Genomic DNA, 27073 nt, shown 5'->3' on the forward strand with positions numbered 1-27073 from the left:
TCCATTTACACGGATCGAGAAAGCAACCAGCCTGGCCGGTGTGGCTCAGTGGTGAGCGCGTCGGCCTGCGAACCGGAGGGTCTCGGGTTCGATTCCCAGCCAAGGGCACGTACCTGGGCTGTGACTCGATCCCCGCCCTCGGGCAGGGCGCAGGGGGTGGCGACCAATCTTTGTGTCTCTCCCACACTGCTTCTCTCTCTCCTGTCCACCCCCCATTCTACTCTCTAAAAAAAAAAAAATCAATGGAAAAAATATCCTTGCTCCTCTGGTGAATATTTAAAAAAAAGCAGCCGGTTATCAGTTATTGTTCACATAACCTATGTTCATTCATCGCCTGCGACACGCCACGCACCCCCGGGGGGGGCAGAGCTTCCAGGGGGAGAATCCCACCCAGCAGCGGAGACCAGGGACGGCCTTGCTGGGAACGCGCTGCTCAGAGTGATGGGAATGAGTTAGCGAGTTGAGGAAAGAATTTACTACAAAGGGTTAACAAACTCAAAAGCTAAGCCCTGGGGACCTGCGCAGTGGCATCTCGTCTGATACGAGGCCAGGGCCAGATCGCGACGATGTTTTGATTCAACCGCATATACAACTTATCACTGAAATGAAACTTGTTGTTGTTGTTGTTTAATGTTTTTATTGATGGCAGAGGGAGGGAGAGGGAGAGAGGGGTGGAAACATCAAATCGGGGACCTCTTGGTTCCTGGGTGGACGCTCAACCGCTGGGCCACACTGGCCGGGCTAACGGAAACGTCCTTGACAGTGAAGTGGGACACGTTTATACTTGATCTGGGGCAATCAGGAAAACCACAGGGAGCACGCGGCCACCATGGCCTCATCCTAAGAGCAAGGAGGAGCTTCTAGGGTGCGAGGCGACCTAGAGAGAGGTTCGCAGAGGGCCCGGCTAGAGGGCTGGGGGCTGCGGTCCCGACGCCGTAGATACCTTGGGGGCCGCCTCCGACCGCTAGCCAGGCGACGACAAGAGCTTAAAGGGGGTTTGGAAAGAGAGAGGAGGCTGGATTCATGATAGATTTGGAGGATCGGCAGCCGTCTATTGGCAATGAATCAAACAGTGTGACGAACGGGGACCCTGGTTTGATTTCAACTTTGGGCGAGGCGGGCGGCCGGGGCTGCGGGTCGACCCGTTGCTGGAACGAGGCTCAGAGCGTGAAAGGTGAGGTTAATCTCCGTGTTAACCCGGTGGTGCCATCCGGTACTCAGGAAGGACAGACGGATGGTCCCTACTCCAGGGCATGTCCTGCCAAGCCCTGGAACGGTCCTGGCAGTGCTGGGGAGCTAGACTCTGTCTCTGGGGTTAAGGTTCCCGCTAAATAATATATAAGCAAGTCACTCACGCCGGGGCAGAAAGCAATCAGCGAGGAACCGCGCTTGCCCGGGGCCGAGGCCTCCATGTTCTGGGAGCGGAAGCAGCCGTCCACCCTGGTAAGGGGACAGACAGGACAGAAGGCTGAGGCAAAGAACTCATCTTACCGGCTTATTGGTGGACGCCAGGCAGCGTGAGGGCTGATACCCAGTTCAGTGCGGTTTTCCCCATTTGTAATCCGTTTCCATTATTTCCAACGGGCCTACAATTTTTTTCTTCAGCATTACAGTCCAGTCTTCCCTGCGCTTGGAGAATCAAGAGAAAAACTCGAGCTGCAACCAGAAGATGCTGGTCATGAAATACAGGGTCAGCCTGCTGAGCTTAGACTAGACTGGTCTGGCCGCCAGGGTAACGGGGCGATGCGGGAAGCTGCGGTTGGTCGTGCTTGACACCCCTCCGCGGGGCCGCCATCGGATCTTGGGGAAGGAGGTCTACGCACTGAAGGGGTTCAACTTCCTACAGTCCTGAGGTAGGAGCAGAAGCTATTTTCACTTGGGCACTAAAGGGAAGGATGGCGTCCGTGGGTCTGCATTGGTTTCTGTGCCAATGGGAGCTCCTGGCACTTTCCCCACACCCACTCGGTGGAAAAGCATTCGCAGGGCCAGAAATAGTTGCATGTGCATAACTATGGTTCTTTAGAAATTTAGTATCAATTTCGTTCATACAGTATTATTAATATCTCAGAAAATAGTTCCCTCCAAATGAAAGACTTCGAGGATTGACTATTGTTTATATTATATTTTATAGCTTAAATCCTAGAAGCTAAGCTTCGATTTCATAATAGAAGCTGGTAGAAAAGTAGAAATTGCTCAAAGATGTTTTTTTTAGAGGCATTTAAGCACCATATCAATTTCACACATCGTGAAATTTTAACTACGGTAAGGCCAAACTGTACTACATTTCCACTAAGAAAGTCATCAGGAAAGACAAGATATTTTCTTTCTCTCACACAAATTACAGGTAGAAAAGAGATATGTGGACAGGAATGTGACACCGTTCAGAAACCATCATCAGCATTATCACTGTTATATTCTTAACATAAGGATTCTGAGTTGGAATTGGTTTGGTCAGTATTTGTTTTAATTTCTGAATTATTTTTTAACATGATAAAATGTGGTGCTTTTGTTACATATGGCTTATCTCGCCCCACAGAACTACAATCCCATTTCAGAAGATGCCATCCTACAATAATTTATCTGGTGCTACAGATTTCTACTAAGGAAACTTTACCAAATATCTAAAACAAATGAAAAAATGATCATGAAGAGTCTCAATCTCCAGGGTCATTTGCGGCCACCTTCTCTTAACATGTATTTTGGAAGAATGGGTCATTTCACTGCTCAATTAAAAAGTGAATTTGTTCTTTTAAAAATATATATATGTTTTTATTGATTTCAGAGAGAGTGAGGGAGAGGGAGCGATAGAAACATCAATGATGAGAAAGTCACTGACCGGCTGCCGCCTGCACCCCCCGGCTGGGGATCGAGCCCGCAACCCGGGCATGTGCCCTGAGCGGGAATCGGACCGTGACCTCCTAGTTCATGGGTGGACACTCCAACCACCTGGCCTCACTGGCCGGGCGAATTTGTTCTTTTTGAGAAACACAAGTCATCATTAAGAGCTTATTTTCGATGAAAACATGAATTCATTCACAGAAACATAATTTATCAGAGTTTCTCATAAGAACAACTTGGAAGCAGAGGTGTTAGTTCAATGGGCATAAAGTCATGTCTCGTGTCCCGCGCTTGGAATAAGGAAATTATTTTATTAAGAGCAAACACAAATTAGCCTGGCACGACTCAGAGAATTATAATAAGAACTGGCCTTGCTACTTTATGGCTCGATAAAATCGACATTAATAATTTAGTGACTTTTCAAAAAATAATGGTTAGACCTCCTAATTGTCCGAGAGGCGATGTGAAGCCACTTCAGCAAGTCGAGCGATGAGAATTTCCAACCCACAGAGGCCCCCTGACGCGCGGGAGGAAGGCCCAGCGTATCTCATGGCGTGTGCTCCTCCCACACATCCTTTGCTGAAATGTGGCTCTGTGGCTGATCATTGTAGGTGGGAAGCTATGTCTGAGGTAATTATCCCTGACTGGTAATAATAAATAGAGCTGTCGTTATACTACGGAGACAGGAAGAATATGCTGGGCATGTAGATACTCTTTTGACCGATTTTAATGGCAAATGCAAAAGTACAGTAGCTACTGCCTGAGGTCACAGTAGACAAGGGTTGAAACTCTGCAGACTGTCAGCTGGAGACATGGGCGTCTGCATGGACTGTAGAGGGACAGGATGAGTGCCAGCTGCGGCCAAGGGACGCCTACGGGGCAGAGCCCGTGGTTCCTTCCATCTGCTCTCCTCGTGTGAGCGTGCCCTGGAGACGAGGCCCACCGGGCTCCTGGAGCAGCGTCTGCCAGAGCTCGTGTGAAGGTGGATCTGAGCAGCTCCGGGCTGGGCCCTCAGAGGTGCTGTGCTGCGCCTCCCGGACCCCGCTTCGGGACTAAGTGATTTCCTTTCCCCAGATGCTCAGGTCTGTGCTCCTGCTTCAGGAACTGCCTGAGCTGAAAAGAGCCATCTGTCCGAGTCATGTCCACTTCGCCAGGCAGACAACATCCACTGCCTGGTTGGTTCGGAGTAAATGCCCAGACCCCTCTTGCCAACACGGGATATCCTTAAAAGGGGCCCTATCAATAGGGTGGGCCGAGCCCTTGCGACGGCACCACAGCCCAACTTCTCCATCTGCCCGTCCTGCAGCGCCCCTTCCCCCCCGCGCCGACCTCCACAGTACCCCCCAGTCAGCCTCCTTCACGATCATCTGTCTCAGGTCTGCTTCCAGGGAGCCCAGCCTCTTACAGCGTGTGAGTAAGAAACACGGAGCCCGGCCGGCGTGGCTCAGGGGTTGAGCGTCCACCTATGAATCAGGAGATCACAGCTGGATTCCCAGTCAGGGCACATGCCCGGGCTGTGGGCTCGATCCCCAGTTGGGGGCGTGCAGGAGGCAGCCGATCAATGACTCATCATTGATGTTTCTGTCTCTCTCCCTCTCCCTTCCTCTCTCTGAAATCAATAATAAAAAAAAAAAAGATTAAAAAGAAACATGGAGAAACTTAAAAAGACACTGCTAAAAGAGCTCAAAATGATGTGGGGGAGGGGGTGGTCATGGAGAGCTACTTTTCCTTGTAAAACTTCTTGTACTATTTGAATTCTAAAATATATCCATATATTTTAATACAGATTTAAGTACCATGTTATAAATAGTGGAAGGGACAAAAGAAAAATGATTGCATTGGAGAAGCCATTATAATTGTGGGTCAGGTTGTTTTCTATCCCAATTTATTTTCATTTGCAAGTCTTCAAAGCCACGTTCTAGGGAACCTACTGCTCCACCCAAAGTCCAACTCTCTCACCACTTGACGTGCCCACTGTTTCATACTCTCCTCACTTCGTATGCTTTCCTGCAGGCACGCATGCTCTCACTCACACGCAACTCCAGCACACGGCTGGCTTCTCAACTTTTTCTTCTTTGTTACCATCTTCCAAACTTTGGAAAAGCAGAAGACAAGCAGGACATGTTGAACATAGCCGGCAGAGTCCATCACCTGAACACACTCTGATAGGAAAGGTGTCACCTTTCGTCTATTATAAGGAACCTACTTGATGACTCAATCAGTCAGTTCTAACTCATATTGTGCATTTCACAAAGACTACAAAAAAAGTGCTCCAGTTAAAATTCTCTCTCCTAGAGTCGAGGACAATAAACTTAATGAATGTTTTTTAAAGAAAGCCCAATCTGTGCATGCCAATGACCTATCAAATAAAGGTTTATGTTCATTTTTAAAGGATATGGAAAAGATCCAGAACTATGAGTCATTCTGGACAAAGAAGATATTAAGATCCTTCCACTAAATAATTGTCAAAGCTCCAGGTTTGGGAGGCACTAAGATCAGCAAAATGTGGAGTGAGAGGAAATTCTAGGCACAGCTTCACCACTTACAGGCTGCCGCGTGTCCCGCTGGGAGCATCACCTCGTACGTCGGCACCGCGGCCGCTTCCTCTGCAAAACCGAGCTGCCCACGCTGACTAGTGCATCGGTGCCGCCACCTGCAACGTGGGCCCTGTTCTGAGTTTCGGCTGTGGGTGAATGCCATCGCATGAAAGATGGTTTTACATAATTGACCTCTGTTTGGTTGGCTGTCCGGTTGCTTCTTGGTGTCTTTAATTTACCATCTAGAGAATCTATTCAATGTGCTTTCAAGAGCAACGCTTGGGACGAGATTGAAATGAAAAACGGAGCTGTTTCCTCAGTGGACAAGGGCTATTTCAGTGGCACTGTTTCTACAAAATTAAGATGTCATTTCCCATGGATGACCCATAGCTCCACTCTATTTGCATATTGCACATTTTAATTTAAGGAGATCTGGAAAATTCAGTCTTCTCAAAAAGAGAATGTTAATTATGTGTTGTTTTCATTTGAAATCACAAATAAAGAATTTTTTAAACTTTTCTATTACAGAGGGTACACTATACAGGGAGAGGCAAAGTCAGTTTACAGTTGTTCATATGGAAAAGAATACAATAGTTAATAAATAATAATATAAGAATCAACTGTGTTTTGTATACTCACAGCTGTAAATTTTCTTTTGCCCCACCCTCTATTTTTCCATGTAATCCTGTGCATCTATGAGCGCTCACTGGCCAAGCTCTCTGCAGAAGTAAAAGGACATCCCCCAATTTAAATCAGAATAATCTTTCAATGAACAATTGCCAACAGTCAAATCATTGTTCTCTGGCAAAACTTAAAATCTAGTTTAATTTCCTTTACTTGTTACAATCAGTAAACATTTTTCTATTTTTTCTTTCATTTCTGAATCCATTTAAAAGAAAAAAAAATACATTATAAATACAGCTTTTGTTAACAATTCATAATAATCACAGGATGTACCAATAAGTTTCAAAAAACACACACACCAGCAAAGAAGGCATACATCTACACATCTTTTTACTGTTTTGAAAAAGAAAAAAATCCAGTATAATTTCCTCATTTTAACCTTTTATACAATGTCTCTTAAAATATAGTGTGCATTTTAATTCAAAACTGCACTTTATTAAGAAAAAAGAAAGGAACAAAGATTACAAATCAGGAAATGAAAGTCGTGGCACATGATGTATTGGTGCATTTTGATGCCATGATGTTGCCGTTTCTAGCGGCGCAGACCACGGAGTACCATGCGGCTTCCCCATCTGTAAACCTGTCTACACCCCAGCTCCCAGCCAGGTTAATGCTGCTACTAAATAACAGAAACATCTGTAAAAGGTTCAGGCCTGTTATGATGTTCACGTTCAACTCTGCACCACCTAAAAACTATCATTTCTGTGTTCAAGCCTTCACTAGCCACAACCACGCGTCTTTCAATTAAAAAATAACAAGTGTGCCATTTGTCAACGCAGGTCCTTCATGAACTGCTACGTTAATTCATATTCTTAAGAGTTAGTCAGGCATTTACAGAAACATCAAAACGGATACAGTGCTATGAGAAAGACAGGCAGGTTCTGTAAGGAGAGTTAAGGAGGAAAGAAAGATGCCTAATTGGCATTTCCAAATTATTCTGGTGTGGACAAACTAAGGAATCCAATTTTTCCTTAATAAGCATCTGGAAAGTGTGATTATCAATAGCACAGTGCCTTTATTATTTAATCAGCTTGTGGAATTCAAAGATAGCTCCATGCAAATATCTGGTTTACATGGCCTCAAAATTAATTATTGTATCAGTTTCATAAGGTTATTGATAATTCTTTAATCTTCTGGTATATATATATATCCTCTAATCAGAATGTATTAGTTAGTAGGTTATACTGACTTTTGGGACTTTTTGATAAATGTACCCCATTGTCGTAAGTGTACCCCATCATCATAAATGAGAAGTGACTAGAGAGACATATTTAATATATATCATATGTCATCACCCTTCCGAATGAGCAGTCTTTAATCATGCTACTGGTTTTGCAGAAAGGGAGCAAGGTTTCTGCTTATATTCCAAAAAGTGTGCCCCGGTGGTCAGTGCACAGCAAAATGTATGCCTGAAAGGTCTATATTTTAGAATGGGGGATGGAGATCTACGCTTTAAAGTGTCTCTTTTTTCCTAATGCATAAGACCATGCTCCATGGAATATAGTGAAAGGAGATCCAAGAGGAGTTGCTGATAAACTTCAGAAAAACAGTATAAACCTACAAAGAAAACAGACATAGCATTTGGGGGAGATAGTCTCAGCAGCACATTTCATTCGAGATATTAAAGTTGTAAATAAAAATAATATTTTGCAGTGTTAAGAATTGTCTTTATATCAACAAGTTTAGTTGCAAACATTTCACAATCCTTGGGAAACTGGCATTACCCAAGGCCTTAACGGCTGCCACTACCAAACAAGAATAGCAAATTAAACAGAAAAAAAGTTTAAAGGCCAGACATCAGACTGACGACCAACGCACTCTCTGTGCCTTGTTACATACGAATTCTAGGTTCAGCGCTGGATTCTGACACTCACAACCTCATGTATCCGAAATCAAGAACAGTCGAATAAGAAAAGAGCAATAGAAACAAACCAGTGACAAAACATCTTTCAAGACTACTGATAGATTGTATTGAATGTGATACAGAGAAAGGCAAAGGGGTTCGTGTAAATGCTTTTGGCCACTCAAGATGCAAACATCAGCCAAACGGGAGCTTAGAAGCATTTCCAGGCCTACGAGTAACACCAGGGGAGCACTAGAGCAAACACGGCAAATGTTCTCAACCAGGCAAGGCCTTCACAGTCCAGCTTCGACATTTACCTCTAACGAAACGTACGCGTCACGTTCACGTGGCTGAGACCAGGGCCACAGTGTTAATAACCGTGGTCATCAAGCCAGTTGGGTGAACTTCTGTTTTCGGTCACATCGGCACAGCTGGAAGTTAACAGCAATATCCGATTCCTTGTCATAGAGGGTGACGGCTATGAGGAACGTGTCACTGGCTGAGGCCTCCTGGAGCCATCTCGAGTCTGGACGTGGCGAGACGGCAGAGCTGCAAATCCATCGCCTGTACGTTCAATGCAAGAACATTTTTTTTTTTTTTTTTGTCCACTCAGAGCCCCTGGCTGTTAAATCGCACTGCCTTAATTGCAAATTAAATCACGGCTGCCAATCAGAAGAAGTACTCCTTCTGATTTTCGCTGGCTGCATTTTGTCTATTAAGCTCGCTTTTCAGCACAGCCTCAGCACTGTCTACATTCTCTGACCTTTTTGCCTCATTTCTCTTGTATAACCTTTTCTGCTGGTAAATGCGAACAGCTATGGCAGTGATACACAGCAAGATAAAGATCACAACAGCTATCAGACCTGCCGAGAAAAGAAACACAAAGTCAGAATTTCCGCCTGAACAGGAACGGTGTTGACTTCATTGTTTCAGAAGTCAGAGTAAAATTATTTTCTACTTAAATCAGGCATCCAATTTCATAAATTGGAAACATCAAAATTTCAGGTATTTCTGGATCAAGCGGTATCATAAAATATTGAGATTACTTCTAAGCTATAACCTTGAATGTATATTGTATTGGATTTGATTTTGATTGTATATTGTATTGGATTTATTTAGTGCATTTGTATTTAACATAAGAAGGTCTCTAAAACCAGGTGTTCACTTCATACCAACACACAGGCTAGTTTTAATTATTTTGAAATTATAGAATAGTAGTAGCATCACAAAATGATTAAATTTGTTTTCATACTTAAATAGGTAAACATTTTAATGAAGCTGATTTTCAATAATTTGTCATATGCTGAACAGCAGAAACAGGCTACATACATGAATAATTCTGACTAATGAAATATACTGGTAGCCATATATAGGTATATTTAGATGATTTCTATGTGAGGAATAATGATTTTTGAAATTCTGGCTGTAAATAAAAAGTTTACACACCACGATTGTTACCAACGGTGACCAACCCTGCATTACATCAGGTCAGTAGTCTTCCAAGTGCGACCTGTGAATGGGTGTGGTCCCTGAGACACTTTGAGGGGGTTCAAGGGGTCAAGACTACTTTAATAATAATTCTAAGATGGCTCTTTCACTGCATTGACATACCCACTGGTAACGCAAAGCAAGGTTGGGAAAATTCCTGTTTCTCTAGTATGAATTCAGACAAGGCTACCAAAGGCAAGAGTGGTCCCTGGATTCATAAAGCAGAAGGCCTACACGGCCAGGCAATCACAGGGAAACAAACAACAGGAAAAACATTCATTTAAGGGGGTCTCTGATGAGGCACTAAAAATTACTCATTTTATTATTAAGTCCTGACCTTTGGCTGTAAGTCTTTTTAACATTTTGGGTGACACAAATGAAGATTTTTTTCATAAAGTGCTTCTGGTGTACCCCGAAGTATGAAGGTTGTCTCCACAGACATGCTCCTGTGAACATGTGAGATGTGAGCTCTACTAGTTGCTTTTTGCTTCATGGAACACCATTTTTATCGAAAGAATGAAAGACAAACTATGGTTGTTTTCAATTGAAAATTTGGCCGATATTTTCTCCAAAACTACGGAAGTCTCATTTTAGAATGAAGTCTGTCACTGCAAGAATGACAGGGTACAGGGGTGGGCAAAGGTGGGTTTACAGCTGTGAGCACATGAAACAGTTTACTCTCATGGTATCACTTATTTGTACTTCCCATACAAACAACTATAAACCTACTTTTCTCCACCCCTCTAGCATGTTGCCAAGGAGAAAGTGAAGCTTTCCTATGAAAGACAGAATTTGGGAAGCTACTGTCTGTCACCATGAGTTTGAGAGTTTCCTAATGCTTAGACTTTCCCAAAGAGATCAGTAGAGTTATTAACTAATGTTGTTTTTGTTTGTTTTTTCAGATAAAGATAGGTACATTGAAAACAGCAGCGTCTTCGTTATAGTTTAAGTGTAGACAACTCTAACAGAATCCAACCAAGCCAAGCCTATGGAGGGCTTCATCGGTCACAGAGGATTCCTGAGCACATGATTTCAGGGGCAGATTTGCTATAGCTAATCCTAATGTTGCCAATGGATACGTCGGTTTTTGTCTAGGTCAGTCTTATCTGAGATGGAGAGCAATACAGGTAAATCTAATATAAACGTGGTGAGCAGATTTTGTACTTCAAATCCGAAGAATTTATTAATGGACATGGTTATTTTTTGTTATTACTAGCCATATTGATAAATAATAATTCTAACCAGAATATCCATTTTTGTTATATTTTGCCTCTCATCTTAGAGAAGCAATCAGTTGAATTGCTATAAATATCTCCATTGTCTGGTTATAGGCCTCTTGTTTAAAGAAAAATGTTTTGCGCAATGCCAACGTGAAAAACTGATAGAGCTGTTACAGAGAGCAGGCTCTGCAATTATAAAATAAACATCAGCATCCCACTGGCCCAGGGAGGACATCCAGGCAGTCAAAATCGTGGCTGGGCTCCGGAGCTAGTTTCTCCAGGTATGTGATTTATGTCCTTTAATTTGGAGAAGATGTTTTATCAGGATTTGTTGTGTCCCCTTGATTTAACCTGCTATATAAACAAAACAAAAGATGTTCTAAATAAAATATGGCCAACTGCTGCACTCTATGACACTGTTATCTGAAACTCTGCGTGAATGTGTTTTCATGAGGAAATTATGTAGCTTTCTCTCTCTAAATCTGACCATCCATGTCTGTGTAGCCTGGCCAGAAACCCTCTACAGTATCTGGGTCACCAGTTTTTAAATGTCTTATTAAATCCATTCCCACCTTATATTACTCAGTGTTTGTAACCGAAGAAAAGATCACCTGAAATATAGAACACTGGGGGATTATCCAAGTTGGAAAAATCCTTAAATGAATTAATTACTGTTCCACTGTGGGTGCAATTTATGAGTAAACTAGACAATGGGAGACTTCTACCACAATGGTCCGAAATGCACTAGAGGGTGATATTCTGATTGAGCAGTTAAGCTGCACATGGTCCCAGACAAGGCCTCTGAGCTTGAATGGCCACGGCCAGCTGCTCTGCCCTCGCGCTCAGGCCCTGCAATGATCAGGAGCAGGCACCAGATCCGGGGACCTGGCAAGTCCCTGAGCTGCAGACCTTCCATATTGTCCTTCATCTGCATCAAGTGAGAGTTTCACAGGCTGCCTGTAACTTGTTTCCATTCTAAAATAACACAGGATGACTTCACACACCTCTTCTTACTCTGTCAATCTGGCCAACGATCTGTGCCCAGAGCGACAATATTCAACAATACTCAACAAGAGTAAATATTCTGTTCCAACATCAGCTTGACTGTACAACCACTCTCTATTTATATTTCTCCCTGTATCTATATCTCCCTGTATCTATACTTGTTAAATGTACGCAAGTACCACTATGAGACTGAGACAATTTGTTTGACTAGAAACCCTGTTTTAAAACGTTGAGATTGAAATGCTGTAGCTCTAAATGAGTTTTTGCCATATAATGCATTACTAATATATTACTGTATTTATTTTAGAGATGCAGTTATTAACAACTCTTCTAATATGGTTTTTGTTTTTTGCTTCTTACATGACTAATTGGGAATCCTATTTTAGGAATCTTTAATTTATACACTATGAATCTGGTGAAAGAAAAGCAACGGGAAATAGCAATGTGGCTGGTAATATCCTTACAAAGACCTGACCAATACTATACCATCTAAATAAAATCCTAATTACTTAAAGGAAGTTGATGCCTAGGTGAGTAAGGGTATAAAAAAAATAAAACCAAGTCCACAGAAGTTACCCAAGTGTGTGAATAATCACATTACCTGGCAATGTAATGAAATAATTGGTTACTTTTTATGTTCAGATCATGTGCAGAGCGTGGAGAAAAGGCGGGCCACTGAACATTTAATAATCTGATTAATAACACTCTTAAAATTATTAACCCAGAAGAAAAAAGTTTACCTCTGGAATTAGTATTGAATAAATTATGCCTCAGAGAATATACTGCTTCACTGCCAGGAAGATATACAGTGCTTTAAAATGCTTTTTGTTAATTCTGCAATTTAAAATAATTAGGAACGATTTTTATTCCATTTACCTAATATTTGATATAAATGCAACTACAGTATAACATTTACTGATGGTAGCATCTAAACCACAGAAATGTCTGTTCTGTTCATCATTAAGGCAGCATAAAATACATGCTTCTAATGTTAACCTCCGGTTTCCCCAACTTTTTACATAAACCCCTGCAGAAGCAGTGATATGTCCAAGAAGCCATCAAAAAGGATATTTCCTCAAATATACTCAGAATTACCTAGGGGATGTAGTGGCCATTTTCCGGGTAAATTATATTCCTTATTACACAGTTTAGCAACTATTCTTTACGTGTGGTGCTTCAGTAAAATGGTCAATTATTTACACTGAAAGTCTCCAAGGAAGCTGGGAATCTAGGAATACTCTGTAAGACCATCCGGTACAATGGTGAGTCAACCCCGTGGACCTCAGGACTCACTGCCTGGCACTGGGGACTGTTCAGAAAGTTTCCACAATGCTCAATATTCAGCATTACTAGAAGTCATAAGGACCAAAGAAGAGCTCATCCGTGCTCTCTATTACCTCCAATTACTGCAGAGTCACTTTTGATAGCATTAGCTAGGGGTTCTCTGTCGTCTCTTGTTCCAGAATGATCTGCAGTTAAAGGGGGGGGGAAAAAAGCCAAAAAAAAAAAAAAAAAAAACCACCAAAAAAGGAGGGGTGATATAGACAAAAGGAGAAATTTTGAAAATGTCATAAACGTTTTAAATCAGAACAGAATGTAGGTCAATGTGGGATCTCTGTTATTTTAAGCTTAAGAAATGTCAACCGCAATGTGTCACATGCATGGGAAAGTGAGAATCTAGAAGGAAATGGGAAAGGGAACTGAAAGTTAAACGAAAGCAATCTTAAGGAGCCATCTGGAGAAGGGAGCGTCACGGCCACATGGGGAGCCCGCAAGGCCGCGGGCAAGCTGCGCCGAGGCGGGGGGGGGGGGGGGGGGGGGGGGGGGGGCAGACAGGTGCTACCTGCGAATGAGTGCGTCCTCTCCCGGGAGGCGGCGTCGCTGCCCGCCGGGGCCACACAGCTCGACTCCGCCACGTGTCCCGAGACGGCGACGAGGGCCGGGCGGCGGGGGTGCAGAGCCGCCTTCAGGGGCGCCACGTGGCCGAGCTGCACCGCCGACAGGCAGCCGAGGAAGCCCTGCGCGGCCGCCAGCGCCGTGGCCTGGTCCACATCGCCGAGCTCTGCAAGACAGAGGCGCGGCCAGGGCGCGAGAGCCCGGGGCGCCCGGTCAGGGCCGCCCGCACACGCGTGCCGCTCATCCCTGTCTGTCTCTGAAAAAGTCAGATGCATCAGTCTTTCCACAGTAACTGGAGAGCCTTTCCAGGCTCATGAAGGCAGGTTTTACATGTGGCTAATTAACTATGAAGCACAAACTCTCTGGAAATGATGAAAGCCTCCCCAAGGACGGATCAGGATACGGACAGAGGAGGGCTCGTGATGACGCTCTCACGTAGTCGAGGTTATACCCCCCAATTTTTAGGGGCTCTCCCTAGTTACGTACAGCAGTGAAAAGGCCTATCTCACTGCCTTTCTCCCTGTTTCACTGACTCTCACTCAGACAGAAATATCTGTGTGCTCCCCCAATTTAATGAGGTGAGTTAATACGGGACTATTGTGGAACAGAGATTGGCTTGAATGCGGAGTATTAATTCATAATTTTACAGTGAAGGATATATTTATGTTTTATGCTTGAAGAGCATGAAATCGACACAAGTGGGGCTAACTGCAGAGTTTTAGAGCTCAAAGGTTATCAGGTTATCCACCTACCAACTACGCTCACAAAATAACATGACCGCTCTTCCCTGCTCTGCACATACGCAGACACGGGCCACATCTGCATTTCGGTCTCTCTTCTTACAAAATAATATAATAGACGTTAGGTATTTATCAAGTGCTCTCAGGGATTTGCGTGTTGTGCGTAAACCCTGCAGTCGCCATGCGCGTCTTACTCCAGCCCACAGGCCAGACACTTGGGCTGGGAACTTCAGGGGTTTGCCTGAGGTCATCCAGTTGGCGTCCCGCACTGGACTCCAGCTCCAACCACGAGCTGCTTTTATCCATGAACCCTTCCTCACTGACAGAGTCTTTCCTTTGCTCGGCTCCCATCTCCTGCAGTGCCCTTTATTTATTTTACTATCATTATTTTTCGGCTCGAGAGCAGCTGTTCTTGAAGTAACTGGGCAACTCGGCCCTGATGGAAGCCGTCCTGTCATATCAAGGTGTCTGAAGGACAGTTCCTTTTCCTCCCGTCTCATTCACATTTTACCGCTAATAATAAAAACACTGATGAAACGTTTAGTATCAGGAGAATCATTCGCTATAGAAAGAAACCGGAACATTAGAGATGACATCCCTCTCCTGTCATGGGGGCAGCTACGGTATTCACCCCCAGTCACTAACTCCGGGGGCCGCGTGCTCACCACCAGGCCACCCTGCCTCGCAGCGCTGGGCCGTTACGAGCGAACAGGGGACCCTCCGCGCCCAGACCCACGCTGTTCCACAGGAGGCGTTGCACTCGTGTATGAAACAAAAGCTAACTTAGCCCACCACCTGGCAGTCACTCGTTTGAACAGATATACATTCAAATGTATATATTTTTAGAAAGACAGCATTCTTGCCTAGGAGTTTTGTTTGTTTGTTACTTTAACAAGAAATGAAAAGGAAATACCTTAATACAATATAACCAGAACAGTGTTTTTCTCATTTCTTCTAAAAGGTTAAAATCTTGAATCAAATTTCTACAGACCTTTAAAAAAATCTTACCTGGTGAACAAAAAAAATAAAATAAAATAAAGAAATGATTCACTCCTCTGACAAAATCTGATATGAAGGGACTTTTAAAAATGATACCTTCAAATTGAAAACATTTTACCTATTATAAATTACTGTATAAAAATTTTAAACTATAAAAGTTAAAATGGACAGTTAGTCGATTAATATTTCTTGGTTAAAAGCTAAAGACACAGAAAACAAATTTCCTGCAATTCAAGCATCTTGCATTCCAGTAGGGGAGAAAGAAAATATAGAAAAAAGGAACTAATGAAAATTTTAAAGAGTGATAATGCTATGAAGAAATAAATTAGAAACTGTGATGGGATGGATCTGAGACAGAACTTTATCTTTTTGGTTAATGAGGTGATTTTTTCTGTCTATTTTAAGGATGCGTCTTTTCACAGCCCTGGTTTCTCAGTAGTCTGTAGCTATTACTCCAGCAGCTTCTGGCTCTTTTAATTCTTTCTCAAAATTTGCAAGCTTCCTTGTGATTTAGGAATTTCTATCAGATTGTTCCTAGGTGTGGTCTCCCCTCATCGATTCTGCACAGATCTTGGTGGGCCCTTTAAATCTGCGGACACGAGGTTTCTCTTTAACCTGGAAAGTTTCACAGACGGTGCCTACAAGCTGTTTCACCTCGGCCGGTCATCCTGCTGGACTGCCGATCACTCACATCGGGGCTCCTCTGCATGCCCTCTAAGCTATTTTACTTTGTCTCCTGATTTCTATCTTTGAGGACTTGTTTTTGTGGTGGTCGAAAGTTTCATTCACTTTATCTTCCAGGTGATAAAGTCAAGCATCAACAAAGATCATTCTTTCTTGCTGGGTTTTTCAGTCTGAAAAAACAAAGCTTTTTCATTCCTCAAGGTCTTTTTGTTGCTTCACTAGAATTTCCTTCAAGCTCTTACTAAGTTTCATTGAGAGTGCCATCTGTCTCCTGGAGCAGCTTTATTTTGATGGGGAATGATTCTGGTTGCTTTGGTTTTCCTCCCATTTTATAGCTGTTGAATCTTCTTAAGTATGCGTCGTTTTCTCTCATCTGCTCGTTGAATTCAGTCACTGACTTCCTTAGGTGGCTGCTGCCCAGAGAAGGGAGGCAGGGTGGCTGTCCATGTCAGTGAAGCTGCAGGACAAAGGACCTGCCCAATCCTGGGATAGAGAGGAACTGGCCCAAATTTCAGGTCATCCTCAGTAGGATTCAGAAAGTCCTCAAATTTCAGGTTATTCTGATGTTTTCAAGGCTGACTTTCCCCCTACGGGATCCAGGCATCTATGCAAGCCAAGCATTTCCAAGTGGGCGGCAGGAATTCACACAGTTCAGGGTCTCTCCCCTGCCCCGAGACTCCTGTAGGCCGACCCCCAGACTCTCTCCCAACCAGAGGGCACAGGGTCCCACAACACTTTCTCACTGGCAACCTCCATGTTCCCCACCAACAACTCCTTGTTTTGAGAGAGTCAGTGGGTTGGACTTAGAATTAGGAGTGAAGGGGAACTACCTGGACTTTGCAGCCATCTCTCCAGAATTAAGTCCAAACAAAATTAACAGTTCTACTAAGTTGCTCGTAGCAAAGTTGGCCTTAGAAATACATAGCATCAGGTATCTGCACTGACCAGTGTGCTAATAAAGCGAATGAGCAACAATATAAATCCTTCCTATCATCTGACTCCTGACATGGCAACCTCATGTAAGGTGAGGCAGGAAGGTGGGGGAATCAGAGACAAATGTCTCCTGCTTTCCACAAACCCTGACAGACAAGCATGTTTTGGATGTTTCTGGTTATAAAGATACTTATCTGACTCAGACTTCTGGGTAGTCTTGCCTATCAAAAAATTAACCTCAACTGTATTTTCCAACAAAGAGAATGACTCCTGCTTTGTTAAAGAAGAAATCTTTTAACAAAAGATCTACAAGAAAAACTGCGTACTGAGGAATTAAAATTTGTATGAAGAGCCTTCTTTATCAGTATTTCTGGAAAGGACATGAAGTCAAGTGGAAGAACGGTAATTATAAGAAGTGATTCATGAAATTTCTTGTAGTTCTCATAACTAACCAACCAAACACACAAAAAACCCAAAAACCAACAGCAGCAAAAAAATACAAAACAAAACAAAAATAAATAAAACTCAGAAAACAAGTCTAAGTAGTTTCATCGTATCTATGAAAAGAAGCCACCCTTTGAAAGGACGACACTATCTTTGATCCATAAAGATAAACAAAGGTTGCCTGAAAATGGGGCAGTGAGTCAAAGGAGCAGGGCTAAGACCTGCACACAACTTTCTATCATGTGCAGTTACAACAAGGGTGGTACAACAACGAAAAGAGTTAGTGGAAAAGTAAAACGGGCCCACCGCCCACCGATGAGGCTCAGTGGTTGAGCATCGACCCACGAACCAGGAGGTCACGTTTCAACTCCCGGGCAGGGCGCGAGTCTGGGTTGCGGGCTCGATCCCCAGTCGGGGCTGCAGGAGGCAGCCGATCAATGACTCTCCCATCATTGATGTTCCTGTCTCTCTCTCCCCCTCCTTTCCTCTCTCTGAAATCAATAAAAACATATTTAACAACAACAAAAAAGTAAAATTGCAAAGCAGGCAGCAAACACCATGTAGATGAAGAAACTGTTTCATAAAGGGTAGTAAGTTGCCAAGAAAACCTGCCACTCAGATCTAACCTTGAAAACCTGATTAATACAAAAGCTACCTATTTAGATTGTTAGGTATCTCAGGTAACCTAAATTTCTCTCTCTCTTTTTTAATATATTTTTATTGATGTCAGAGAAGGGAAAGGAGAGGGAGAGAGAGAGACAGAAACATCAATGATGAGAGAGTCATTGATCAGCTGTCTCCCGCACGCCCCCAACTGAGGATCGAGCCCGCAACCCGGGCATGTGTCCTGAGCGGGGATCGAGCCCCGATCGCCTGGATCCTACGTCGATGCTCAACCGCTGAGCCACGCTGGCCGGGCAACCTGTACTTCTCTTGTGCTTTCTGCCCCCGGCTCCGACGCAGGTTTTATGTGACCATCTCTGAGACTGAAGTCTGCTCTCGGGCGCGCCCGGGGAGATGAAGCGGACGTCCTCTGCCCCCCGACCGCACACTTTATTTACATCCGGCCTGAGTCTCCACTGCAGAAACCTGAGTGACTCCCTGGCTCTGCGGCCTCTGCGGAGATAAATGACCCCTATGGGTCACTGCCTCTAAATAGACCGAAGCTACTGCTCAAAATCAGTAAAAACCATCTTCAGGCTTTTAGGGAGCTCTTCGAACATAAAAAACAACCCACGAACACAACTCATAACTTAATTTTACAACGAGTTTTGAATAGAGAGAGAAAATGTAGTGCAGCCTATAAATTATGGAGGAAAATTAACGGAGCTGACTCGACAGGCCTGGTCCTTTTTGCCACGGTGCACCAACAGGCTTTTGTTGGTGGTGTTCTCGCACCAGTATCTATCTGTAATAAACACTCGTGGCAAACTACACCCGCCTTCAAACAGTCATTTTTGTCATTTTACAATAGGTTAAATTATATCATTACTCAAAATATGGGCACATTCTCCATGAGAGGTTTTATGCAATTTCAAGATTATGTAATGATCTTAATTGAGATTTTTTCCTTCCACGTGGCGAAATTGCGTCCCAATAAAAGCTTAAAGATGAGCAGCACAATGTTATACCTTTCAATTTCCTTTGATTAATTATATCTTAGATCTCCTTTTATGTAATTTTGGAGTAAACAGTCCCCTTAAATGAGCGGACTGAGGAATCATCAGCTTTGGCACCGGTGCTCAATGCATCCTGAGCAACGTGCTTGACGAGGAGATGGCACCGGGCTGGCTGCCTTTTCATCAGAAGGGGAACCGCAAAGAAAGGCGCCGCTTTCCCTCTGTCCTCAAGTCCTCATTTCTGCAAATGCGGATGACCCGGAGGCGCGCCCCTTCACTGCAATCATCGCCAGCAGACACCAAGCGCGGAGAGTAATTTTTATGTCCCAATATCAAATTGTACTGTGAGGACATGGAGAGCGGCTCTAGCCCTCTATTACGATGAACAGAAACACGGCCGGATTCAGCTTCGCTGGTCTCGCTCCGAGTCCCCCGGAGCCCTCGCTGGCCTGGCCAGGAGCTCTCCACCGAGTGCCCGAGTGCACACCCCTGCCAATTCTGCCCCCCACCGATGCCTGTTCTTTAATAAATTCACTCACACAACAGTGTAAGCGCCCGATCGTGGCTTTATTTTTTTACTTCATCGTGCCGCAGGGCCATTTTAAGGCGTATTAATAACTAAAGAAACAAACAATCGCTTTCTCTTTTTTGTTTGAGAGATTCTGGGATTAACACTGTGCGGAGGTTTCTAGATCTGGCAGCCGATGCATGTCCACAACTGGGGATTTGTGACTTTGCTTTTCATATCCAGTCTTTTTTGAACCGTAAGCAGAGCTCTGTTACTGTGTCTGACGGCCAGGTGAACTCGATGGGGGTGACGTCACTGTCCAGGGAGCACACCTGCCCGGAGCGCCCGGAGCGCATGCTCGCAGTGGTAGGTGACTCAGGCGAAACCCTGGCTACCTTATCATTTGCTCTAAAATTAAAATCAGAAAACGTGTTTCAGCATCACGAGTGTTCCCAGGATATGAGGTGTGACCCTTCGGACCGATGCTAGTGTGTCATAATGAGGAGAAATGGTGTTTTTAAGTTTCTAGCTCTGGGCAGTTCCGAGTAATCCAGCTAACCCTCTGAGAAGGTCTAAAGCAAGGGCAAAATCCTGCCACACACTGAAGAACTCTGTGACGTTTTATTGTTAAAATAGTAAAAAAATCAACATGTTGAATATAAACTATGATTTTAAGTAGTTTCTTATAAGAGTGAAGTCACTCTACGTATTGGAGATAGCCTGTGGCATTTTAAAGGTTAAAATATTAAAAAATCAACCTGCTGATTAAAAAAAATGGCTTTTAGTAGTTTTCTTGTTCTAAACTATACTTCTTTATTTATTTATTAAATATATCTTTACTGATTTCAGAGAGAGGAAAGGAGAGGGAGAGAGAGAGAGATATCAATGATGAGAGTCATTGATCGGCCGCCTCCTGCACGCCCCCGACTGGGGACCGAGCCCGCAACCCGGGCATGTGTCCTGACCGGGAATTGAACCCTGATCGCCTGGATCCTAGGTTGATGCTCAACTGCTGAGTGACATCTGGCCGGGCTATACTTCTCTTTTAAAACTTGTTTTTAAAATAATCAGTCTATTATCTTAAGAGGCGTTTCTCAATATATTTACAAAATCACAGTGCCCTCGGGTTATCTGGGCCACCAGTTTCCCTCACCTCCAGGCACCGATGCAAGTTATATACATAAAGGATCTGCTGCATTGTTTTATACATGAAGGATCTCCTTTATACATAAAGGGGCAGACGCCCTTCCGTGCCGGCCGCGCTTCACTGCCACCTGGCCACCTCTCTGCCGCACTGACCTGAGTGTGCTTCCTGCCTCTGGGGCCTCGGAAGACAGCAATGGTCACTACTGGTCACCACCTCTAATATGTGGACGCTACTACACAGGACAAGAAAAGGCAGCCTCCAGCTTGTACTTAAAATAAATGACCAAGCTAGTCTAACATATAATAAAAGCATCTGGGTACAGAGCCCAGAGCTTAATTCTACAGTGAATTTTGAACACGAAAAGCAAATTTAACGTACTCTATTCATGGCAGGAGGATGTGCTTGGCTAAAGCCTTGATCTTTTCACCATAGCTCCCAACTTAACACATCATTATTGCCAAAGTTAGTGAGTCCTTAAATATTTTAAGTGTAGTAGGAACTTAGAGATGGTTTCCCTGTCATCAGAGTACAGTTTGACATTGTTTCTTAAAATGTACCCTCCTTTCTCATTAACTGCTACTAATGTTCGTTGACATTGACAGTAATCCAAAATGTTCCTGCAGTTCCTCCTGGACTTAAGAAACGAGTTCTGGAGGAAGCGAGAGTGGGAAAGTATTTCCTTCGTTTCTGGGTTCCCACCTGCGTTGGTACTGGATGGTCACATCCTTATGTCTTTGGTTGAAAACGGGAGGCAAATGACAAAAAAACCAATTGGTTAATCTTTATATTCTGCTCCCTTAAAAGAAATATTCAGAAATTATAAAATGATACAAGTATTTTAATTTGGAGGGTAATCTGGAACTGCTTTATCTAAAGCAACACAGGGTGCATCATGCTCACTGAGATACAGAGCAGCATTTTATACGATTACCTGCATGCCCACGAACCATAAGCTCCGTGAGGGCAGATGCAGTGTCACCTTGCTGAGTGGCCTTCCCTGTGTTACACAGCAGGTGATCCCAAGCTATGTGTTAAACGAATCAGTGAGCCAAATGGGCTTACAGAAATGAAAAACATATTTGGTAAGCCGGGGTCAATAAGAACGAGCCTTGCAGACCTCCAGCTAGGGGAGAGCAGTTGACCAAGGGGCCCAGCTGCTGGGCTGCGAAATGCGTCGTCATGCTGGGGCCACGGCCATGCTTCCCATAGGCTCACCCCAGCAATGGCTGGTCACAGCAGGGACTCCAGGGCAGGCCCATTCCTGGAAAACATGGGACTCCTTGATGGTTGACTGACTCAAGGGATCCCCAAAGGATGGACAACCTCTCTAAGACTGCAGAGAAGTCCAGGATACTTCTTACTTTCCCTCCTCTCTCCTCCATTTGGAGGCAATGCTGATCTTGGCCAGCTCCCTCCCTATTTTTTCCCCCAAAAGTGTTCCCTTAATAAAACCCTCACGTGGTTAATTTTGTCTTGTCAGCTGCTTCTTGGAAGACCTGGACTAACATAATAAGAAACTTCAAGACTGAGCAACTCTCTGGAAAATTAATAGTTCCATTTTAGCATCTATTTTACTATAATTTAATGTACTGCATTACTATAATAGTATACTACATAACATTTTATTGTAATGTCATATACCACACTAAATTTGACCATAAATTATTAGTCTCCTTTGAATTACAAATGATTTAAACTCAACATTAGTCCTCGGTCAAGATCCAAACCTTAGGCACACGTCAAATAAATCCTTTCTTACAGTTTTAGGAGAATGAGGGGCAGTTCACTGCTGAATTTGGACTTTAATCTTATTTTTCAGCATGAGCAATACGCATTTGAAAAAGATGCTATTCTTGAATAAAAACATTAACATCTTTAATTCCATACTGATCTCTTCTATTTATTTACAAAAAGGGAAACAAATATTTATATAGTGAATGTTATAATCCTCCTGCGTGGTTAATACAATCCTCCTCATATAACGCAGATCAGCTTCCCAATTCTCTTATAATACATTTAGGATATTTCTACTCACAAAATATATTTTCGTCAGTAACTCTGGCATTAAATTTGCCAATGTTATTTCTTCAAAAAAACGATTTTGTCAACATTATGCATAATTGTTAGAATTTTCTATCTTGTATTTTACATTTTTACACAATGCCTCAGCTCAGACCCTGCCCCAATGAGGAACGCTTGAGCTGAGGATCTGTTATATTCAACTGATTTTTGTATTACTATAGTTGAATTTATATAATTTACACTATGAAATGTACTTGGAATACTTAAGTTAAGCTTCCAGCTATCTCGACAGTACTTTGCACATATTTTTATGTGCACTACAGCACCCTGGAAGAACACTGCAGTTCGTATTTCCCTTGTCTGGAGGGTAAGAGCAAACAGTTTTGGTGCTTATCAATAGTACTAGAAAGCCTACACAGATCTATAAACTTGACTACTAACCTTGTCCAGGGCCAATGTTTTGATCACTCACTCATGGGTTTAATCAAACATCCTCACGACTGTGAGATTATGCACAGGGAATGTAAGGAATGGGTTAATCAAGGTACAGATCATGGAAAAGGTAAAAAAAAAAAAAATTAAATCCATTTACTGTCTTGGACAAAACAGTCAGGTTACCCGTCATTTCTACCTTTATTATTTGATATTTTCGAAGTGTGAGAACAAAGCCATGTTTCATTCCGCCGAGCGGCAGTCGAAAGGAGCCGCTTGCTCCCCCGGCGGGAGGCCCCTCCTCGGGGCTGCGTGGGCCGCTGAGCAAGTGCGGCTGCTGCCTCGTCACTCGCTTTGCAATAAAATGAGGCACGAGATTTTACTGCGGCGTGATAAATCCGCGGGGGGGGGGGGGGGGGGTTGGAATATGACTCTTCTGAGCCATGTGTATGCATCACAACCAGAGGAAAGGGGGTTTCTTTTACTTACCTAAAATCCTGCCCAGTCCAAGAGATTTGACTGCGCTGAATTCTGTACCTGACGACAGGTGGATCTGCCTCCTGGCATTCTCATCAATCTACAGGATCGTTACAGGAGATACAAAAATCCAACCGGATGCCATTTTGTTGCGAAGACGACAGGCAGCAAAGGAAGACCCAAAAAAGGGGAGGAAAACAGGCAAGTTAGTATGGCCCCGAAATTTAGAAAACAAATTTTTAAAAGACTTATGAGCGTTATTTTCTAAACTATTTCTATGCTACCCTCAGACACCACTGCACCCCACCTTTCTACCCCCTCCGTCACTTTATTTTTTTCCACTGTATCAGGAAGACAATTGTTAAAGCCAACGTGGTTTATTCAGCTAAGAAATTTTCCTCTGTGCAGAGGGCTGGAACATTAGTGCTTCTTTTCAAAAGCTAGAAGAATAATTCCACTTTCTCTGCTGTGATTCACATCATTTTTTATATATCCTGATACTGCAATAATTAATTTCTGGGCCAGAGTATTGGCTGCAGTTAGACCCATGTGAAGTAAGCTGGTTTCATTAGAGCAGCGATAGGCCTACCAATAGTACGATAAACTAGATAGCGCTTCTCTCCTCTGAGCAGCGAAACAAATGAGGAAAGTTTGTATGTGTAAGTATCAAATAGTAATATCTTGGACAGAATCTTATCCCTTAAAAAACTCTGACCATGGCCGGCCGGCATGGCTCAGCGGTTGAGCATCGACCTAGGATCCAGGAGATTGAGGTTCGATTCCCGGTCAGGGCACATGCCCGGGTTGCGGGCTCGATCCCCAGTCGGGGGCGTGCAGGAGGCAGCCGATCAATGACTCTCTCATCACTATGTTTCTCTCTCTCTCTCCCTCTCTCTGAAATCAATAAAGACAGATTTAAAAAAACAAAACAAACTCTGACCACATTTGATGGTCTGTGTAAGGTCTGTGCGTGAGCAGCACTGAAAGGATGTCTTGGTTTATTCCAGTCATTAGCACATTTCTGCTGTGGCTCCCTCCTGCTGGCCAGTCCTACTTGTGACCATTGCTCCTCTTGGATTTACTACGTTACCTCTACAAAGACCACTCCTTCCTCTCGGTTCATCTTGATGTGGTGAAGTTGCCCATCAGCCATGTTTTTGAAATCAAAGGTAACAACATCAGGCTCTTGATATCTATTAAGCTTGTACCTGATCTGCAAACTTCCTAAAGTAGGAGGGAAGTTATATTTTTAGTTAAAACTGTATTTTAAGAATTACTCATAAAAATTTAGAGTACCTTTGTTGTTATTTGGTAATTTCTGGGGGAAATTCACAATATTTTATTTGGTTGTATCCTTTTATCATAATTCCTAGTTGCAAGGTTTCTAGGTGAAACTGCATGATTTTCAAAATCAAGACCAAGCATGTTGCTAATAAGCAGTCATTTTCCTGCAAATCTTTAATCCCCCCCCCGCCCAGAAGTCAATATGCACTTAAGTAAATGCAAATTTCTGTACTAATTTCTAATTTGAAAATAATAGGACTTGGTATATTATAAAATGTCAAATTACTGTGGAATATTATAATAGCACTCTGTGTCTATGGTCTGATCTGTTTAAAAAATATATCTACCACTCCTGAAATGTAATTGATTAATAAAATTATTATAAGCAAATGTAGTTTTACTAAAGATGAGAAATATTTCGTCAAGTGGTCATGGTCGTAAACTTTGGAATGAAATCAGGGTAAAATGAATGGTTTTAAGCCAAACTTACAATTAGAATTAGAATCAAAGATGTCAATTAATTTACATCTTCCAATTTAACAAAGAAAATGTCCTAACATATACATAAGCTCAAAATGTATACAGTGAGGGTAAATATACTTATCAAACAACACTGTTTTTACTTTGACATTCAGTGCCCACAGGCCATATTTTATTTAGTTGAAATGATATATTCACAGGTCTGTAAATGTGTTTATTTTCCTCATGCAGAGACTATACTTATGGAATTTTTATCTTTAATCAGGATACAGAGAAGAGAAAAAACAGCAGTAAACAGTCTTCTGTGACCCAGTTTCTGTAGCATACACATCCTGATCCACACGCCATTACCCTGCATCAATGCCCCAGCACTTCCCGTGACTATTTTATTGCCTATAATTAGAATTGACAGATTGTTTTCTGTATTTCTTACACAGAATACTAGTTTGTTAACATTCCTTCCAAATTTTGTACTTTGATTTGAAGGAAATATTTGTTACATACAGTGCGGCATCTTATTTCAAAATGAAGCACCAAACTGATACTGACACTCAAATGGAATAGTAAAGAGCTTCTAGCAATAATAAAATAAAACAAATATTACATATAAAATTCAAATTCATGTGGGATACGTAAGATCAAAATTATAAAGAAATAAAGGCATCTTAATTCCTTTAAGTAACCCTTTTGGATTAAATGTATAGGGTAGTGCTGAAAAACCAAAATTGAATATAAAAACCAGGCACACAGTTTCTTCCCGGTTGTAGTCTGAGAAGCGAGAACACGAGAATGACCCACGTTGCTACTGATGTAATGCTCTAACTCAATTTTCTCTCTCTCATCTAAAAAGCACTCACCATTTTTGGCAATGATAACTGAAAGATACTCTTTATAAAAGGAGCTCACATAAAGCAGTAAGCTTGGTGTCCGTGTTGTTCGGAAGCTAAATTTGATCATTTCTGGGCTCAGCTTCAGATCACCATGAAATGAAGCAGCGTGGGAGCTGGAGTTTTTACTTAAGGGATAATTTTCTTGAAAATTGTAAACCACGGATGAGCCAGACCCAAAATATGCAGCAATCTCTGAAATGATACACACATTTTATGTTAAAAAATTGAATCCAAGGGCCTTGATTCAGTTATATTAACTGATATTTTTAATTAAAAATAACAAATCACATAAATAGAAGAAATGCACTCAAACCAGAATTAAATAACACTGTAAATTAACACAGCTTTCACAATGGTCACGGAAATGGCTTTACGTTAGAATTATATGTAATTAATTCACTGGTTAATCTTATAATCGAAAGCTTAATGCTCTCCTGCGTTTAAACATAAACCAAGCTTCCTGACCTTCATCTCCCTCACCATCCACTTTCTTATTTAAATTTTAAACCCCCCCACCTATCATTTTGTAGCTAGAATAGTGCACACTAGGCTTCCTATATTATGTATTAGGAAGAAAAGAAGTTTGAGGAATCCTATTACCTTCCTGGATCCACAGGCAGAAATTTTCCTTTCTGCCCGAGGACTGTCTCATATTCACTGTGTGCCACAAAGGGAATGTTAAGTCTCCCATTAACAGGAGAGAGGAGACATGGGCATTTGGGTAGCAGTGATCAACATAAGGCACCAGTCAGCCTCTTTTAAGTCATTTTACAAAAGCAGAGTATTTTACTTATATGAGATTAAATCCCAAATTCACACACCAAATATTTATGTATAAAATAAAGAGGACACTGGGAAGGACAGTAAGTTTTGGATCCAGAACCCTGCTTCTTTCCATTACTA

General features: G+C 42.7%; 1 protein-coding gene across 4 annotated transcripts in view; it reads right to left on the minus strand.

The window, feature by feature from the left end:
* Positions 1-27073, minus strand: part of CNTNAP4 (contactin associated protein family member 4) — a 308626-nt gene that overhangs the window by 90720 nt on the left and 190833 nt on the right. The window contains exons 19-24 of one of the 4 annotated variants that reach the window (XM_087827285.1): positions 26138-26362; positions 24607-24740; positions 23529-23616; positions 13459-13677; positions 13013-13084; positions 6373-8765 (exon numbers count right to left, since the gene is read on the minus strand). In XM_087827285.1, coding sequence (XP_087683411.1) covers positions 8572-8765; positions 13013-13084; positions 13459-13677; positions 23529-23616; positions 24607-24740; positions 26138-26362 — 932 coding nt within the window. In that variant the 3' untranslated portion in view covers positions 6373-8571. Of the gene's footprint in view, positions 1-6372; positions 8766-13012; positions 13085-13458; positions 13768-23528; positions 23617-24606; positions 24741-26137; positions 26363-27073 lie in introns of those variants that run through there. The other 3 variants (XM_087827283.1, XM_087827284.1, XM_087827286.1) reach the window with 3 other exon arrangements.

This window comes from Miniopterus natalensis, chromosome 18, assembly GCF_054644295.1.
Source record: "Miniopterus natalensis isolate mMinNat1 chromosome 18, mMinNat1.hap1, whole genome shotgun sequence".
Lineage (NCBI taxonomy): Eukaryota > Metazoa > Chordata > Mammalia > Chiroptera > Miniopteridae > Miniopterus > Miniopterus natalensis.